At 36.8% G+C, this 21507-nt stretch overlaps 1 protein-coding gene across 1 annotated transcript; it reads right to left on the bottom strand.

Annotated features, from left to right (window-relative positions):
• Window positions 1-387: 387 nt before the first annotated feature.
• LOC149285222 (solute carrier family 26 member 10-like) lies at window positions 388-19987 on the bottom strand. Its single transcript, XM_089495590.1, has 18 exons — window positions 19723-19987; window positions 17671-17781; window positions 17049-17209; window positions 13341-13505; window positions 12528-12680; window positions 12056-12138; window positions 11814-11961; window positions 10556-10669; window positions 10154-10231; window positions 9323-9418; window positions 8980-9086; window positions 8815-8884; window positions 6924-7103; window positions 5829-5889; window positions 5192-5271; window positions 4481-4535; window positions 3242-3348; window positions 388-510 (listed from the first exon to the last, which is right to left on the bottom strand). The coding sequence occupies exons 1-18, from the start codon at window positions 19985-19987 to the stop codon at window positions 388-390; spliced, it is 2157 nt and encodes a 718-aa protein (XP_089351716.1).
• Window positions 19988-21507: the final 1520 nt, after the last annotated feature.

Below are 21507 nucleotides of genomic sequence, written 5' to 3'. Positions count from 1 at the left end.
ACCTTGCCACTCCTGACCTCCTTTTAACTTTGCCATCTGGAATGCCCATTCTGTGCATAATAATCTAACAGCCCTACACGGCCATTTCACCTCTAGCTCCCTGCATAGAAACTTGGCTAACCTACACTGACACTGCTTCCCCTGCTGTTGTCTTCTACACCCGGTCTATCAATCTTCAGCAACTCTCCACCAATTACCTTTCCTCTCTCCCTTCTCAAAACATCTCCTTCATAAACCTCAAATAGTTTTTACAACATTGTTGCATCTGCTCTTGAGAAAATGAGCCCAACCACCCTTTACAATCCTCACACAAAATCTCCGAACAGTCTCCTGTTAGGTGACTCTATTTAAAAGAATATTTCCTGATGGACAGTCTGAACAGGTTCTTCAGTTTGCACAAGACTGTGTTCTTTGCTGTTGTTTGATTTCATAATTTCCATGCCGAATAGGTGTGTACTCCATTCTGACAATTGAGTAAAAAAATGGAATGTGCCTCATTTCAACTACTTTCTAAACATAAGAATGCACACAAATTAAAGGTTATTACCTTCCCAAAGCATACAAATTCAAAAGCATAAACACTGAGAAAAAAAAAACATACCGTATTGGCTCGGATATAGCCATTGGCCATAGCCGTATTGGCCGCCCCCGTATATAGGCCGCACCCTAAAAGTTTGGTGCTTTTTTAAAGAAAGTTTTTTTAATAGACATGCTGCCACTCTGCCCCCCCCCCGAGATATGCTGCCACTGTCCCCCGCCAGCCCCGCAAGACACCCGGGAGTCTGCTCTGGTAAGTCTTGGGGGCAGAGGTAAAACGCATCGTGCGGACGTTCACCGGCTGCGGCGATGCGTGTAAACAACCCCCGTTGCCGGCACGTCTGCACGATGTGCTTTAACAATCTCCCTTGCCGCGACTTCCCCCCGTGGGAATTCCCGGCAAGGGAGATTGTTAAAGCACATCGTGCAGACGTGCCGGCAGCGGAGGCTGTTTACGCGCATCGCCGCTTCCGGTGAACGTCTGCACGATGCGCTTAGACAACCTCCAGTGCCGGCACCCCCCCCATTGAAAGTGCTGGCAGGGGAGGCTGTCTGAGCGTATCAGAGAGTAGGATGCAGGTCCCCTGCACCGCTGCGGGGGATCTGTATCCTAACCCTGCTGCCTGTCCGGCGCCCGGAACTGCATTTCCCCGGGCGTCGGGCGCTAGACCCCGAATATAGGCTGCACCCCCGCTTTAAAGACTTAAAGTGGGGAAAAAAGTGCGGCCTATATTCAGGCCAATACGGTACATTGGGACCTTTAAAGAAAGGCATTCCAGACAAAAAGGTATCACCTCCACTTTATTAATTGTTTCCAGTGCACGGACATGAAATAAGCCTTTCCTCCTGTTTTTGTTTGTGGACTTAATAAAAGATATATAAAGCCTCCTTATGTTCACGTTACAGAAGCAATTTAGATTGAATCCCAAATCATGTCTATCCAATTTTTTTTTAATTTAAAGGAGCCTTAGATATTTGGCCATGTTATAAATCAGGAATTGTGATGGAATAAGCTGAACCTTATTTTACAACCACTAAGTGGAAAATGGAACCAATGAGAAGCATCTACCAGCAATAACGGTGTGTGTACTTTTTAAGATAAGGAAGACAAATTTATATGGCCCGGAAGAAAGACGTGACAGGGGGATATGATAGAAACATTTAACTACTTAAAGGGAATCAACAAGATAAAAGAAAAGGAGTTTATTTAAAAGGAGAAATACTACCACAACAAGAGGACATAGCCATAAGCTAGAGGGCAAAGGTTTAATGGTAACATCAGAAAATATTACTTTAGTGAAAGGGTAGTGGATGCATGGAATAGCCTTCCAGCAAAAGTGGTAAAGACATTTACAGTAAAGACATTTAAGCAAGCATGGGATAGGCATAAGGTCAAGCTAGATATGGGATAAGGGCAGGTACTAAAGGAAAGTACTCAGAGGTTGGGCAGACTGGATGGGCCTAATGGTTCTTATCTGCCGTCACTTTCTATGTTTCTGTGTTTCTATTTTAAAATGATATCATTGTTGGTTACCGGAGTTGGAAAAATAGACTTTTGTCTCATTTGTATTCACCTCCTGTCTCAAGTATGCTTCCTACTCATTCTGTATAGCACTCTCTTTTTGGGAACTGGACTGTCATTTTACGTGCATGCTTTCACTCAGACTACGGGTAACACAAAGTCCTTGAGAATTGTGAATGACTATAGAATGTTCATCATCACTAAAGTAATTATTACATAAATAAAACATTTTTAATAAGAACACATAAATAGCATAACATATTCCTGCATGCCATGGAGGCCACATTGCCATGGATGTCTCATTAGCCATTAACTGTGAGACCACATACCATTCAGGGTGCGATTAATATCTGATTAATGTGCTGTAACACAACCTGTTTATTTCTCAGCAGTTTCTTCGTATCTGACTGCAACCAAACCATACCCATTTTCATTGTTGTTTTCCCCCTTTTTACTTTGGGTTAGTAAATGGTTACATGCTCTTTTTTATCCAAGTTCATTCATTCACAGTGTGAACTAACTCCTGCTTCATGGCCAGCAATGGCGTAGATTGTGCTTTATTTCATCATATGGAAAACACAAATGAGTTTTTCACACCCACACCATGGAGCTATTTGAGGCAAAGCTGTCCTATGCAAGAAAAAGAAAGATGTGGCAAGAAATTAAATATTTATAATCTTGGAAAAAAACAAGTTAAAAAATAAATGTTATGTACTGTCTATTTTACATAATACTTAATTGATGCCTTAGCTTGGAGGAGTAGTCTTTAGCAGAAGTAACCTTATCCCATGTTCTGTAGACTTTTTTTGAGAGATCTGCAGAAGAAGCCTTAACAAAACTGGGGCTGTTTTTCCGATTTCCCTACTTTTATAACCAGTGTCCTATGGCTTTTAAAGAAAAAGTACCTGTAGGTGCGAAACATTACTAGACCAGAGTTTTTGTACATAAATACTATTGGTATAGCTAGGTAAGACAGAGTAAGCCCGAGTCCATGCCTAGCCTAGCATGAGTGGAAGAATGAAACCGCTGCTCTCATTTGGTATTTTAGTGCTTATGTAGGGGGTATATCTAGCTGAGCTTACATGTGGCCTAGTCCAGCCCTTGCTTGGTTCATGCTATGCTACCTCTGAGCGGAAGCAGTTTTACATGTCCTTTCAATACTATTCCTGAGGATCAACTTACCATGTTCTGTTCAGCATAGCAGGCAGCATCATGCACAGTAACAAACACCTGGTTGTCGCTTAGATGTTCCATGATTCCACTGCATACCAAAGTTCTCAGCACCTTTTCTATAAAGGATACACAAGAAACTCATATAAATTATACCCAATATGATAAGTTCCAGAAAGTATTATTATCAACTTCTGAATGAATACGATATATCTCAGCTTATATTAGGCCGCAATCAGATGTACTCAAATATAAAAATAAAATAATATCAGGGAGAATTGTATTGGTGGAAAAGGCTCAATAACAATAAAGTGTTTCTTTAAAGTGTTGTCTTATTGTGTAAAGATGAATGCAGTAGTATCCTCAAATGCAGCTTTTTTCCACCCGCAAAGGCTACTTGAGGATTTGGGGTTATAATGAGATTTCTTTTACAGGCAGAGAATGTATATTAAAGTATTTACTAAGTATTTAAATGCATTCTTTGTTGATGGGAATGTACAGGGCATTGAAGTGTCCTTCAGTAAGAGCAGCTTATGGAACACATATGTAGTTCGCTCAACTGCCTATTATCCGTCTATTAGACTTTTAAGGGTCTTCTTCTCTATCTATACTAGTATGTCTTAACATGTGTTAATAATGTGGCCAATTTTGTATATTATAAAGTTTAATGTTATTGTTCTTTGTAAGCTTTGTCTTAGTCTGTCAATTCTCGCCTTATCACACCCCTAGAATATATGTATTGTATTAAGCGCTGCGTAAATTGTTGGCGCAATATAAATAAAAGATAATAATTGTAATGGTGCTCCAAAATAAAATGAAGAGCAAAGAGGTCTACACAGAGTTCTACTTCCTGATGGACATAAGATTTACTTGTGACAAGACAATCCTCATCAGCAAATTCCAATGACACTTTTCACTAGCAAAGTCTGGGATCTGAATGGACAGTAAGCTAGGATGTCCCAGATATACCATTATAACCAAAAAAGAATATAATGTATATAGTGCCAAGTGAGTAGAGCTGTTTGAGGAAGAATGAGGAAGTCCTCTAACTTAAGTAAAAGTGTTGCAAATGTTACAGCAAAAAAACAATTACATATACATATGTTTACTACGTAAGCTTCATAAATATGATCCTAAGAGAGGCAAGAGATCAACAAATCCAGTGAATAAATTAAGAGGACTCCACGTCCTTTTAGGACAAATGCATCCATATAAAGATTTTACTGGCAATTAAGAACCTTTATAGCTCACCATTGCAACCAGAAAGTAGTAAGTGCATCCCTGCCTTCTGACACGCAATGCACATCTAGATTAAAGAAAAAAAAGTTATAATAATGAAAGAGAAGAACCACCTTCACAAAAGGAAGAAAATGTACTTAATAAAAGTCTGATGTCATAAATTTGAGCGTTCAGTAAAGTGAACCTGGATGCAAGTTCATTCGTCAGGTAAGATAAGGAGTAAGGAGGAAGGGCTATTTTATTAAAATAGTATATACTAGGAGGTATTTGTAATGCATATGTATTTGACTATCAAGCTCATACAAATCCATGTGTGTAATATTTCACATTACCATATTTATTTTCAGTAGAATGAATATTATAGGATGCATAGCACATGTTATGCATTTAGTGCATCAGCCACAAAAGCCAACCATAAACCAGTATTAATAATAATATTCTAACACATTTCTGGGTAAACGTGTATACTGCATCAAGGACCAAAGCCATTCCATGGATGGAAAAAAGGAGTGCATGCCAGTGTTTTGTGTATAATATTGTTTTTTTACCCTAAAAATTGTAAGACATAATTCAAGCGTGTAAGAAAATAAATATATGTTGTAGACATTGTTTGGTTTCACAAGAAGTATTTTGTGCAACAAAATTATTTTTGTTCCAGAAATGGTTAGATAAAATATTTTTATCATGTCACGCACAGTATATTTAGGGTAGAATCGTGTGTACCTGTATAAACAGACGAGCTCCAGCAATGTCAATAAAAATAACCCCAGTGCAGTCAATGATAAGTGACTTGATCTCTGTATCTAAAGAGGAAAATGTGAATATATTTATAGTAAATATGTTTGGGCTTAAGTCATAGACTTTACTTTGCATTATGAAATGCCAACCCCAATGGCCCCGCGTAATGTATAGGAGATTTCTTGCCCCCTTGATAATGCATAGTAAAGCCTATTAGTTGAAAAATGCAAGCAAACTCCCTTTTTTGAGAATATCGCTAGCAGAGACAGGGGGAGCACATTAAAGGTACATCCATAACCCACACGTATATACCGTGATACCTGGCAATTTATACTATAGCGCTTTCATTTTTCAACTGATAAACACCAACAAAAAAACTAAACTGGTCTCAATTTTTACTAATAACCATAATCATCACAAAAGCATGTTAATGAAAATGTCAGCGTTTCAGTAAAATATAAGTAACAGGGGACCACAACATAATAGACATAATACTTTAGTCCAATATATATATATATCATATAGTCCTGTGGATGCTTGTGTAGATACTGACACAGGATAAATCATACATGTAATGGATTTCTCACATTCTCTATTAAACAGAGCCTAGGTGTTACCGTACCTGTTTCTGGCTTTATGCTGGAACCGTCGGCATTATAAACAGGATTTGCTATTCCGCAGTCCTGAAAAGCAATAATATTATATTCACTGCCCCTAAAAGAATACAATGAAATGGAAAGTTTGATACAAGTATTTTTAAATATCCCTTAACCTATATACGTTTTCAAAATATTCAAAAGGATCATGAACTTTATTTTGGGGTTAGTTTGTATCCCTTGTCCTTCTTGAACAATTCAGATTCATACAGATTTTTCTCAAATATATTGTAAACACTTGCAATATTTGGCAGGTGGGACATAAAAACTGGTCTTAATTATAGTTACAAGAAAAAATACAATTTAATAGATTTGACTGTGTTATATGATGTGTTACAGAAGACTTGGACTGTCCAACAGGTGGCGCTACTTCTATGAAAATGAATTATTAAATAATTTGTGTAGCAAATTTATCACTACTTTCTAAAAGAAATTATTTATATCACTGATATTTATGTACCGTGTAGGGGATCACTCACTCCAACATACACTTCAAACCCACACTAAAACATACTTATTCTATAACGCACCACCGATCTCACACTGTGTGAGTAGCTACGCTATTACAGTGCGGTCATCTAACGCCACATTACGTGACCCCACTCCACTGTACTAAAGCTTTGCCTCCCTGAATCCTTTTATGAAACTCAATGCCCTCACCGTTTGTTTGTTTAACTTGTTTTTTTTCTTATGAACGTTGCCGTGTTCATATATATTACCAGACAATAAGAAACTAATATATAGTATATTTTAGATATTTTTTAATATAGAAACTTATATATAGTATATTTAACTTTTGTTTTAATGTAGAAACTTATATATTGTATATTTTACAATTGTTTTTGCGCAACACAATTTATTAACATTTCTGGTTATATTTTGAGTGGTCTAAAGAATTTCAGACTAATATGGGGGGCAATTGCCCTCTGCACCCCTTCGGCCATCCCACCCCAATAGCATGTTTGTAGCAATACTGATGCATTCAGTGTCCTTACATGCACAAATTGTATGTATATGAAGACACCGGCAAAAAATATATATGTACATAGAGGTTCATTTACCACAACTGAAATGCTCATCTTCCTGCCATTCTCTAAGGCCCTTAACGCTTTCTCTCTTTTTCGTATCTTCTCTTGCGTCAGTCCAACAATCCTGCTCATTTCTTCTTTGAAGATGTCTCTGTTACCATAGTAGATGGGGGAATTATACGATAGGATCTTTAGGCCTGGGATTTCAAAGCACTGCAAACAAGCAGAATACTTAAAAATGTATATGTAAAAGGGGAACTGCCAACTTAATGGCTTTTAGCATTCACAAATAACCATGTTACCCAACTTGTCTTTGTTTTGGGAATATCTTACTTAGACTGCAAGCTGTGTGGGGCCAACATATAAATACCTACTGTACCTTGGTCATAATGTCGTTATGATGACTATTAATGTTATTGCATTTCTCCCCCTTATTGTATTGTAAACTGTAAAGTACATCTCACAAAGTATAGATACATACATACCTTAACGCTTAATTCCACCCCTTTTATGCCATAGTCACTGATGCATAATACTGATTCAGCCAAAATAAATACTATACACCGCATATTTGTGCCTTTGGATGTAATCTGTTCATCTTTGGTTTAAAAGTTGACTTAATGTAAGCTAAGTAATGTTGATCAATTCCCTGTCATATCAATCTTTCCATTCTCCTTAAATAACCATTACAAGTGCTGTGTAAACCAATCAATAACACTCAGCAACTTAACAGAAAGGTTGGCGATAACTTCATGGGCAGGGATGATAATTATAATAGGTTTCTTTAGTGCATGGTACTGGAAAACATCACATACATCGTAATGCTTCACGGCCAAGACGTGTAACAGAATCAATGAGATGGATTAGCACAAGGAAGTAAAAATAGAAGAAACAGAGTAAAGTTCAAGCTATGGTGTGATCTTGATGTCCACAAGTCTCCAGAGTGTCTTTTAACATCGGACTTGTCCTCTCTAAGAGATGGGCACTCAGCAGGGTCTCAAAACGCTTTGTCACATGACCCTGCGCTAGTAGCATTTTTATTATTATTATTATATATTGTTTTATATATATAGCGCCATCAAATTCTGTAGCGCTGTACAATGGGTAGACAGGACAAAACAAGTAGTATGTAACATAACAAACTGACTTACAGAGACAGAGGAGGGCCCGGCTCAAACGATTTTACAGTCTAGAGGGATTTAGGGTGTATTACACAATAGGTAAAAGGTAAAATAGTGGCATAGTGGTTGCCACTGTGTGCGATCAGAAAGAATGTGTCTGAAAGAGAGAGTGTGTATTGGGGTGAGGTTAGCTGAATTTTTTTTTAACAAAATCCACCACTATCCCAGATTTATCATCTTAATGGCTTGTATGAGAGGGTGGTAGGTAAATGGAACTACCTCCCATGAGCAGCAGTAAACGCTAATACAGTGAGGGAATTTTAACGTGCATGGGATAGGCATAAAGCTGAATCTAAGACAAGACCAAGGACTGATTAAGGCTTGAGTCTCTACATCAGGAAAAATGGGCAATTGCAATTTTGCGAATGCAGACTTTTTACTTTCCATCATTACAAACCAAATGAATCCTATTCCGGGTCCAGCTCTGTCTTCAGATGGTCTGGCACTTTATTTCGGTGGGTTAATGGTAGCTTGGTCCCTCAAATGAATGCAAATTATTTGTGTTTTAAACCGATTATAAAAATGGTTAAACAAAAGCATATGCATCCTAAGGTTGCTGTATAATTATTATAATAACATATAATGCCAATGTGCATCAGTTTGGTTTAAAAGCAGTCGGGATTGACAGGTTTAACTTTATAAGCATTGTCATTGAGATTTTAGCTTGAGTAGAAAAGAAACCTGAGGTTAGAATGTGATAAAGGGAAATGTAAGGGATGTACCGACTAGCATAGAATACTTACCTTGTCATTTTTCTCCAGAGGGCGGTATATCTCAGTGTTTACAGCTCTTCCCAGCACTGTACATTGTGCCCTATGAAATAATCAATACAAACAGTGTGATCACTGCACGGGTAAAGTAGCATATATACCATATTAATCAATGGTTCTTGATATAGGAACCTTTACCTCTGGGTTCGGCAGACCACGGTCATCATCGAAAACACAACTCCCACTGCTAGTCCCACTTCCACATTCAGGATTACAACAGCTAGCCACGTGACCACCCAAACTGACTACAAAAAAGAGAGCAAGCCACTGTAGCATTGTGTCAGGTGATTGACCATACACGTTTACAAAGGTGTACAATACTAAATCTGTGAGTGAATTATACAGCCCAGACGTCAATGTATGTGTGTGTGAATTACAATCTTTAAATAAGTTATTTATTGTTGTGTTGAATGCAGGGGTATACATAGTGTTTTCAGACAGAATGTATGTTTCTCTGTGCTCTATGACCTGGTGGACTCACAAAGTCGGTCTTGCTGATTTTCCATAGTTCTGGAAGATCTTGAAATTGCAGGAACATTTGTCTGAGGCTCACAACATTGATACAAGCGAGTACAGCCTGGAAAAAAAAGACATTTCTTTTTATTTGTTGCTGGTGATTTTCTACCACATGTAGCTGAGCTCTGTAGCTGTCCAGATAGCTAGGGTCTCATTCAATGAGCCGTATAAAATCAAGGCAAAATTTAAAAACCCTTTACACATATTTGTGTATGAGTAGTAATTTAAATATATTTATATGTGATTTACATATAATTTGATGTCATAATAAATAATAACAGAAAAAGTAGTGATGCCTAGTGCTGGAAATGCAGATTAGAATGCTAATAGTCTGAAATTGCTAGAAAAATATCATTGGATATAACCACATGAAGGTTTTTATTGCACTATATGCTAAAAATGTATCAATGTAAAGTATAAGAGGACTTTCACCAATTATGAAGATTTACATAGTGAAGGCACATTGTCACTAAAGTTGCTAAATACATTGTGACAAGTTGAGCAATAAAAAGCTTTTCATGTGGTTCATTCTAATAATGCTTTTGAAGCACTGCTGGGAAATATTTTTTTTTAATAAAAACAACACATTTTGAGCAACTTGGAAACGATAAAAATGTTTTAACTGCAAAAAGGTTTTAAAAACAACTCTTGCAATAATCACAGGGCAAAAAAGGTGTTTTATTTTTAACCCTTGCAATGTTGGTTCCTTTTAACCGTTGCTATTAATTAAACCCAGGCTTCCCTTGTACTATATACAACACTCTATTCTGTTTTGTATTGAGATAATTTTCCTCACCTTTGGAAGATAATTAAAGAGAGGTCCAACCCAAAGCAGAACCACCAAAACCACACAACTTGTGAATAATCCTGAAAGCTAAGGAAGAATTTGTTATACATAAAATATATATATATATATATGTATATATATATATATATGACTTTCTGTAAATTAGAATCTATCGCAAGTCCTGACACATATACCTAATATATAATAAATACAGTCTCTATACATATTAAAGTTACCTGCAGAAGAAAATAACAGGAAAATGATTAGATTTGCAGGAGGATCATTTGATTTGAATATTCTAGACCAGCGATATTCATGCTTATTATTTAAAACAGGTATTAAGAGCATTGTGAGTGTAGCTCTCTGCCGTGGTTTTGACATGCGGTACATATTCTGTTGTTGGAACCTCACCTGCGTGTGTCCTCCTGCACTCTCAAGAATATTAGTTGTGGCCAGAGTAGCCGAGCTGGGGAAGCAGTTAAACAAAGACGATACAATGTTGGAGATCCCATGAGCAAAAAGTTCCTGGATTGTAAACAAAACAAAATTACGAGAAAAAAGAAAGCTGAACTGTCTAAAGGCTAATTGGTGTTAAAAGCGATGGAAATTGCTTCTATATTCTAGACCAGCAGTTCTCAACCTGTGGGTCGCGACCCCTTTATGAGTCGAACAACCCGTTCACAGGGGTCGCCTAAGACCATCGTAAAAAAACACATGTTTCACAATATATAATTACATAATTTTATGGTTGGGGGTCACCACAACATGAGGAACTGTATTAAAGGGTCGCGGCATTAGGAAGGTTGAGAACCACTGTCCTAGACCCTTCTGAACTAAGGATACATGCAAATCAATGGGAAACAACTTCTAAGTTATTCATTTGGGCGTGTATTAGAGTAACTACTATGGATACGTTTTACACATATATTCAAGAGTATTAAAAACTTTATCTAGAATTTACATGCACTAGAGAAAATATAGCATGAAGGTATCAATTTAACCCTTTTAGTGGCAACAAAGGGAGTGTAGCCTAAAAATAAGACTAAAAGAACACTGACATTATGGCACTGAATTTGGAGCTACATAGACTTATCGCATCCACAGTCACTTGGCTTCTTATTCAATAATATATTTTTCCTTTCATTGTAATATTTGTCACAAATGTAATGTTATAACAAAGTGAAACTACAGAGAAGGTAAAAGCCACCAGCATGCCCAGTCCCAAGAGACCACGGGGTCACCTGTTCAGCTGTAAATATGTTTTATTGCATAATAACATCACACAATAATGACATGCGCCAACGTCTGTTAAAACTTTTTCTTTAATGGTAGAAGGAATTAGCACACACTGAGATAATGAGATGAACTTGAACAATTATCGATTGTTTTTTTGCCTTGGTATTGGAATTGCTTTTCACTGGTCAAATGGACATATTCTGAAGTCATGTGGGTAGAATCCGAGTTCCCCATCATATGAATAGTACCAAGAAGTTGAAATCCAATTCTTAGAAAGGGGATCTTTCACAGCTACTAGTTGTTACTAGACATTAAAATAAACTAAGAACTAAATTAATTTGTACATTTTAAACTATCTATATCTTCCATTTTTGTGTTTGATTTTCAATCAGTATATTTACGGTAATTTGGAGACAATGTCCTGAAGACTGACCTGATTTGGATCAATGGCATATTGATGCTTTTCTGCATAGATCATAGCAAGGGACACAGACACTGCATAACCAACAAAGGTTATGGCGATTGTATCACCAATCACATCAGGAATGACTTTCAGGGTTGGCACTTTTGGGGTTGGAAAACTGTGACAAGAGAAGTGAATGTTAGCTATAGGCAATAAATACAGCACTGAAAACCTTTTATTTAAAAAAAATGATTTGAAAATATCCAAATTACCCTGCCGGGATGCTTCCAACAATCTGAACATTGTATCGGACATCCAAAGAAGAGGCAAATGTAATTCCTGTGGCTACTAAGACCTGAAAAGCACGAAATACACACAGACATCATATATTGTGTAAAGGCCCCAATAAGCAAAAGTTATCTATTGTCTAACACAAAAAATTTCCTCAACAAAAGAGTTTTTACTATTGATACAAGTTCATGAAACCTGTATGGGGTTTGTGTTCGGAAACAAATGTAATATCAGTGAAATATGACATACCCTGTAAATGTATCATTTAATTGATTAATAACTTAGTGAAATGTTAGCCTTTTGGTTAACCATAAACCTCTTATCCCATAAACATATTCTCATGAGATACTTATTGATTACCTTGATTTCATCATCACATTATGCCCTTGTATTTTTATTCCAAACAACTTATGATTCACTCTCCATTTTACAACTGGCAAATAAGAGACATACCATAATGATCTCCCCAGGAATGGGAGTCCTTAGCTTGGTGCGGAATCGAGCATTAAGTTCCTTAATGGGAATGAGCACCACCAAACACAGGATCGATATCACCAGCTCAGCAATATTTGTCAAGTGCAGAGCGCTGAAAACGGATGACAGTGTCTAAACAAGTAGAAAGACAGGATGAAAGGGACATTCATTTGCTTTCCCAACATCTTATGGATGTAATCTTGTGCTCCTAGGTTATACATATGCACCAAACAGCCATGTTTTCAAGTCCACAGTTCCCTTTAGACCTAAGTTTATCAACTTGCAAACTGTAACAATCATTGCAATTGGGATACTTTGGATAAATCCCCTAGTACTTAGGGACAGGTCATAGGCCAATAAACCGTCAAATGGTTTATAGAGGAGAAAGGGGTATACTGCCCTCCACTCTGTATTGTGGAGAACCAAGGACCAGTCACTTTGTTATGTGGGAATAAAGATAAGAAAACACAGTGCAGGAGAGAAGCTATGATACATTTTCCCCTCACTCTTCAATTTCCCATTGCAAAGTCTTTTATTCCAGGGCAAATACTTCAGGATTAGGTTTCTACTTAACAAAAATGCAAGCATAAGAGTAACCACAGCACATGAACATACAGACATGAAAATGTAGACAAGGAACCAGCAAACAACTTGTTGGTGAGACTTTTCTGGATCTTGTCTAACCCTAGGCATCTACTGCCTCTAAATGATTTCTACTCCAATTTCAATTCCAACTGAATTGAAATTAATCCGAATTAACCTCTTCCTTGTATAAGCACCAGTGACCAGTACCTTGAAGATGGTGAAAGACCCAGTAGGACGTGGAAGTGGAAGCCCCATCATATTCTGAATTTGAGAAATGGTGACATGGAAAGCAGCAGCATTGGTGAACGCTTTCACTATTGGCTCTGATAGGTATGTGGAGAGGAAGCCAAGCTGAAGCACAAACATAACAACCTAGAGAAAAAGGCGAGGGTAACAAAACAAAAAATATCAGGACAGTTTACAACAGGGCAACATGGACGTGCCATTATACATTTCAGAGGCAGACAATCTCTTGCTTTTGTATGTGTCTTCGTTGACAACTACTTATAAATCCAAAAGTAAGTATTTAAACAAAATGTAAACCTCATTTCTAAACATTTTGAATTGATATACTCAAACTTATGCTTAGAAAACATTCTAAGCTCTTAAAAAAAGAAGAACATTATGAGGGGAAAATGGGGAAGAGAAATTTGAGTTCAAAGAGGGGCTGTCCCTCCTGAAGAGGGAAAGTCAGAAAAGTATCCTACGGCTTTAAAGCATTATTATTATTATTATTATTCATTTATATAGCCGCATCATATTCAGCAGTGCGGTACAATGGGTAAACAGGACATAACAAGTAGTAACAATTTGACTTACAGAAACAACAGGTAAGGAGGGCCCTGCCCAAATGATTTTACAGATTATGAGAGTTCTATAAAGAAAAATGATTGTAACCAATGGAATTGTCCAAACTGAAAGGAACATTCCATTGGTTGTTGATAAGATCACGTGATTATTTTTTTCAATTACATGGAGTATGCTGATGTTCTTTAAATGTTCTTTTAATGTTCATGATATCCTTATTAAAGAAGAATGCATAGTAAAGTATTTAATATGCATTCTTCAAAAATAAAAATAAAAAGCACCGAGGTACTAGCGGCAGCTGCCCTCCTCCCTTCATGGTCTGACAGTTCTTGAAATCAATGGTGCACTTTACACACATTCATACAGGGGTCTAAACGGGCCCACAGCGTTAGCAGAGCCAGCCCTGGAGCTGACTGGTGGTAAGTATATAATATGTATGTTGAAGAGCACACATCCCCTGTGCGGAAAATAGCTGAGAGGTAGAGGAAGGAACAAATGCATAGCGAGGGGGGATTACGTAGAATAACCCCATGCATTTGCAAAGGGGGTGCACCATGAAAATTTAAAGGGACAATGCATCTATCATATGCATTAAATTGCATATGATGGCTAGAGTGTCCCCTTAAAGGTCCGAGGCATTATTTTTACCATACTTCAATCCTGTTACTATTTAGGGATTTAACACAGGCACCAGTATCATTGTGAGCCTCAAAATTTCTTGGAGAACAAAGTGGGTGTTTTGAAAATCACACTAATGATATTTTCTGTATTTATTTATTATCAGACATGCCTGTATCACTGGCTTTTTTGTGGGCAAACAAAAATTGTTATTGCCCCATAATATAATGACTTCTTCAGAGATTTGGCCACCTGTGTCACATACATGGAGTAGGGGTCCTCTTAACAGTGCTTATTGGGATGTGGACAGCATTTGTGTTATACCGCTTTTATTATAAAGGTATTAAAATTAATGGTAACGCCCTTAATGTAATGTATTTATTATAAGCTTTGAAAACAAAAAAAGATTTCCTTCATACATGTGATTATTTTTTTGCTGCACTCTTGTTTAATGTTGAATTATTATGTTTTTTGGGGGTTACAGTTCTACTTAAAAAGAATCATGCTCATGAGTGTAAATTTAAATGACACCAGAATGCTTTCACCAGGGGAAAGAAGGCAAAGTATTAAGCCTGCCCAAAGTGTGCACCACAGGCATAATGAGGAAGCCAACATCTGGAGAGGACTGGCATGTTCGTACCAATGTATGGGCATCAGCAGAATAACGTAGAGTTTTGGGAGAGCAAAACTTTTCCCAAACTCATAGCAATGCCTAGTTTGTTTCTGGTTTTCAGTGAATCAACCCCCACTGACAGCACAAACCCCTGATGAGAATGATCTAATGGCAGCCCATGTTTACTATGATAGATAGATAGATAGATAGATAGATAGATAGATAGATAGATAGATAAAATATGATAAGATGGCCACACCACTCTGAACAGAAAGCCACCAGATTCTTTGCTACAGTAGCCACGTGTAAAAATGCAAGACATTTAAGGTTAATTTGCCTAAGACATTAGACTATATATTATCTACTTTTTTCTAACTCGCCGCTTTTAATTCACATGGGCAGTTAAAGTTTTCCTTTATTATCATGAGTATTTGTGTAATTTTTTTGTACTGGTAAATACCAGTATGTATTTTCTCTATAAGGTCAGAGATTAAAATAGTGATTTTCTAAAATGTACCCAAATGCTACGTATCCACTTCACTGTTGCACTTCGGAGAAGATGGACGTCTCACTGCACCCCTAAGTACTCTACAATACTGGCTGCCGAAATAAACTTCCATGGTTCATGACAACCCACTTCTGCGCTAAAACACAGCCTTTCATTTTTAGCTGTATAAACAATCAAGTACCACAAGCTACACTTATGAACATAACACCCGACTGCTAACATTTTTCAGTATACGCACTTAATTAAAAGTTATCAAGTTCTACAAAAAAATAGATAACAATAGATGTCTACAATAAACCACCAAGATGCATTGAAAAACTCTGCAGTATGTCACAAATGTTATATTTTTTGTTTAGGCAGAAATCTAAGCCCTCTGCCAAGGGTCCCCTAGAATACTGCTAGAGTTTTGTAATTTATAAATACGACTTGTGGGACGCAAGATATTGTTTTCCTTTTTTTACTTTCTCAGACCATTTAATAGATATTTTGTATCACTTTCAATCCATGCAGACAATATATATATATATATATATATATATATATATATATATATATATATATATATATATATATATATATTATAACCACATTCACTCCCAATGTTGCTGTAAACGTTTCTTCCAACCAAATACATTAACAGATTCTTACAGTCAAATTTTCCTAATACTAACAGTATGTTGAGCAAGTACTCCTGAAGGCAGCGGTCTAAATTCTGATATGAAACATTGAATACAAGCTCAATATGTAAAAAGTATTGAGAGTATGTCCACATGTTGAGAAACTCTGATTTAAGCTAGTCCTTTTATAACCAGTCAATCAGACCATTAAAATCCAGGTTTTATTGATTTCCATGCTTTATCACAATAAACTAATCCTGATTAACAAATGAAGCTGCCAAGTTTTGAAGAAAATCTTCTACAGGATCCTAACCTCACACTTTTACGTTTGATCAGGATGGTCTGAATTATTCTTAATTTTGGGGGAATGCATGAGACTTTTCAGGTGAGTTTAACACATTGATTTAGGACATGGCTAGACAAAACACAGGTTGCAATGGCTACTAGGAATAGCATGCTAGACAGACACATGATTCAACTCTATACAAAGCAAATTATTGCATATACTGCCATGATGTAGTAGCATGGCAGCTCTCGGCTCCTACATTTTGTGGCTGTCTCCTGCATGTGGAGCAGATCTGTTAAGCCCTGAGTTATTAACTCGTTATTAGAATCTTGAAATAAAGGCTAACAGTATTGTTTAGTTAAACATCAAGATAAACCATATATTATGTTTTAGATGTCCCAATCTATTGGTCTCCTACTACATATACTTCTTTGGAGTCTTATTCCAGTATAAGGTATGTATTTACCATTATAAGGCCCATAAGAAAGGCAATAGCAGCTGCCATTCCAATTCGCTGGGCATATATTTCAGACTGCTCATCAGCGGTGAGGTTTCTGTCCAATGGATTCTGGAGAAGATGTTCATCTATCACAGAACCAGTCATTAGGCTCAGCACAGCAAAGGTACCTATGAATCAGACAATTGTTTTAAGCCCAGTACCGACGGGATGGTAAGCAGAATGGATAGAATCCACCTAAATATACCTAAGACACTACCTGCAAATATACAAGTGTACTAGTTTATTAACTTCATGAAATAGTGTTTCCATCACAAGTAGCTGAGTGACCACCCTCACCCTCAACCATGTAAAGGTATTCTACCTTTACATGGTTGTGTTTCTCCAGGTCTGGTTTTGCTCCAGTTCTGCTCTGTTTGAGCCACAGGCAGGCTCACTCACAATGCATTCAGGTAAAGTAAAGCATTATAGCAAAAAAAATGTATTTAAGACAAAGGGGGCTACTTTAATTCACTCCCTGTTCTGGCTTTAACCTTGGAATTGTCACATTGTGCATTGGGAACAGCTACCCCCAGGCCTTTAATGTCTCCGACAAAGACAGCTATATTTGACTTATTTTCATGCAGTTTACCAGTAGAAACATGATGTCCGGTTCCAAGGAGCATGTAGAGTACAACAGGGAAAAAAGACGTATAAAGACCATAAACAGGTGGCACTGACGTCAAGAGGGCAAAAGCCATACCTACAAGAAAAACATACAGTAGGTAAGTAAAAGTACCTGAACATATTTTTACTTTAATACTTTACAATAGTATTCCATAAAATAAATTGACCTATTTTGCTATTCCGCTTTCTGTGTGGGCCCATTATAAACTTCAACATGGACTAAAGACTCAATAGAGAGAACAAAACCTTTTTTTTCCATTTTCTAAGGCAACAAATTAGCGACTAATTGAGTTTTTCACGGCAAACATTACCTAAGAAAAGTGTAAATGAGGTAAAATATTACATTATTAAGCAATTATTTCTATGAATGGTTTGGGCAACAGTAACAAGAATGCTAAAATTATGGAATTCAATGGAGCAGCACCTTTGGCCAACAATATGCCATAAAGTATATAGTACATTAAAAAAGTATCTAAGAACAGTACTATAGAAATTACTGACAATGCTTTTGTTCCTTATATGCTCTCCTACTCACCAAAGCATCGAAAGTCTAATTATATAATATAAATGTCACTATTCTGATGAAGAATGTGTATATTTTATGCAAAGACACTGTAGACAACACTGTCCAGGGTTTGTCCCTCTACCAGCACTGGACAAGGTGGCTAAGCATTATATGTGTATTTCAGGAGGGTATTGACTAGCCCTGTCTTTGTTTAAATACATTTCAAATATAACATTAACATTATTGGTTTGGAATCTTTTGGTAGCCACCGTTAGCAAGTCATCGCCACAAAACCTTTAGAATGGACCATTCAATGTTTAAGTCAATTAGAGTTCCCAGTCATAACCGTAATGAATGCTTTACTTTGTGGCATTAAGTGCTACTTGCATTTTAGACATGACTGTCTACAGACAAGGGCAAGTGGTAACAACTGACCCTCATGTAAGGTCATTTGGAGCTGTGGAGATGCATTCAGTAGGTTTGAACTACGGTGAAAATAAAGATTGGAAAGAATGTCATGAAATAAATGAAACATAAGGTTTTAGATTGGGTAGGGTTATTAATACAATTTTGGTTTAGGGTTTCCTTAACGGTTTTGGTGCATGTCTCTACCGTCTAATACCTTATGATGCAAGAATTTATAAGAATTTATAAGATTTTACACCCAAGCATGTAAAAATATGCTCATAGTATTATGGGGCACAGATTCACGTTATCTATGGTCTTATCAGTCATCAAAGAACAGTCAAGTTTCCTTAGAGCCTTAGGCAAGGTACCAAATTAGCACCTAAATGCAAAAATATCTTTAGTTAGACATAACCAACAGTCAGCAATGCGTATGCAAGCCCCCATAATGCTTCCTGGGTCTCTAGGAAGGAGCCAAAGTTGGCTTGAGGTTGATGCCCCCAATCCCGACCTTCTGTGCCTTATGGAAACAATAACAGGGTAAATTATTTTTATTCACGTACTTGCTCACAAAAGGAAACAATGAGTTATGTGCTAATAAATAGATTGTTACCTGTATTAAGCATTTTATTAATTTTAACAATATTATATTTTTAATGACGTTTTAGAATCATTTTCTTTGTAATTTAATACTGTAAATTAGACATGATCGATAGAAAGACCTATTTTAACAATGTCAATTAATTTGAGTTATAGAATTATTTTAATCTCTTTGATAAACGCTATAGCTACAATTTTCAAATGATGAACATTTTCCGGCTGTCATATGATTGCCTACGTAAAAAGATACTTCAATTATAAATCTAAAATATATACGGTTTTCTGCTACAAATATGTCCCTTTAGAACTACAATTTCTGATGATTCATAGCCAGAATTTTGGCTAACAACAGAGATTTTACCAAATGTACTAATTTCCAAATGCATGAAAATCCCCAGGTGTGAAATCTGTTTCATAGTAGTTTTATCAGTACATACCTGCTAAGATGCAAACTTGGAACAAAACTGAAAAATAATTACAGTTAAAACCAAAAAAATATATGCTTACCTTGTGGAATATGAACTATACCCACTGTTAGGCCAGCTATTAGATCCCCCAAAATCCATTTTCTGAACTTGTACCTGGGTAGCCAGCCCACAATTGGGATCCTTCTTTTTAGATATTTGTGGAAAGCATGAGAAGAACATTCACAGCTACTTGTGAATCTATCCCTAAGTTTCAGTGGAGGCCTCTCCAGATCTTTAGACGTGCCATAGATCTTCTTGAACTGTTCTTCCGTGTAGATGCTCCTGTACACTGCCAGCGTACTCATAGTGATTGCTGTGACAATGAAACATGAGATCACTAGAGATGGAGAGGAGGGAAGTCCTTATATATTTCTCTCTAATCTCTTTTGGCTTTCCTGCTTGGGTCAGTAGACCAATGAAAGCCAGGTCTGGATTGGGAATATCCTCCCTGGAAACGTCCTTTATTAACCAATTCGTCTTAAAGAATAACATTTCAGGAAAATGAATGATATCCTCTATTAAAACCTCAAGGTTGAGGCATCAAAGAGCAGTAAAAGCAAAAACAGGGAATACAAAAGGCTTCATTAAAATGATGACATTTTTGTTTAACAAACTTTTATTTGTCCAAAAATACTATTAGGATCATAGAAGTGTGACAAGGGTAAGTCCCATGGGCTATGTAGTAACTTGATAGAAGTGATATTTTATTTTCAGGATAGATTTTAGACACTAATATTAAGCTCTTTTGTTGTCATTTAATGCACCTCTTCATGTAGTTTAAAATTTAATGATCACTATAATAAATTGATGCTGAAAAAACAAAATTTTGGTACAAGAATGGATGAATATCTAGCAATAAGATAACTTCATCTAGTAACTTACAAGAAGCGTTACAAAGGTAGGATTTCTACAGTCGCTATTGTCATCAGTAAGGTGGTAAGCAAATCTTATAAATAGATTAATTAAATAACCAACCAGTGAACCTAATATATGGGACCAACTTCCAGACACACCTTCCCAACACCGGCCGGGGGGGGGGGATTGCTGTGTTTCCCAAAGAGAAAGCTACATACAGTTACAATATAAGGGTCAGCCTCAAGAGCGGCCAGAAATCAAAGAAAGAGGGCTAGTTGCTAAAAAAGAAAGAAACCGCGTTTGATGCGTGTTTTGCGGATCCAACCATTAGCATTTAGTTTTATCTTTAATGGATTTGTTATAGGGAGTTCAGTCATTCTCTGTTAATTGTTAAAAATAATATTTGTTAATATGCTACATTTCTGAGTTGCTATGTCTTGTTGTGATGCACTATGCATCTCTATATATGTATGTTGGACAACGCTAATTCAGGGCCCCTTTCTAAATCAATAATATCCCGATTCCTTCCTTGTAGAGTGATTACTTTGTTGCCCTAACCAGGCTCTGTATACGAACATGGTTGCAGAAGTTGTAGAGGTGAATACAATTAGATAATTTAGGCATGCATGGCATAGACAAAAAGTCTGAACATAAATAGATGAAGGACCATGTAAGGTTTGAGGTTTGACTGAAGGCAAACAATAAGGTAAACTAGTTGTCCCTTTCTGCCACACATCTTGATGTTACTGGAGCCACATGGTTGGAGGCCTGATTTATGCTGAGGTTTATGAAGTAGCAGGGACTGTTTGATTTTGGTACAACTTATGAATGGGATGCAGTAGGGAGGTCAGGTGCATGTGTAAGAACTAGGAACAAGCGCTAGAATTGGAAATAAAAGTTTCTTAAGGTACTGAACCATTAAAGAAATAAAATATTGTATTAATTTAGTGCTGAGTCCCACCGGGATAAA

Source organism: Sceloporus occidentalis, unplaced genomic scaffold (assembly GCF_023333645.1).
Source record: "Sceloporus occidentalis isolate IW3139 unplaced genomic scaffold, rSceOcc1.0.p SCAF_82, whole genome shotgun sequence".
Lineage (NCBI taxonomy): Eukaryota > Metazoa > Chordata > Lepidosauria > Squamata > Phrynosomatidae > Sceloporus > Sceloporus occidentalis.
The sequence above is the reverse complement of the archived record's forward strand: the minus strand, read 5'-3'. Positions and strand labels throughout refer to the sequence as shown.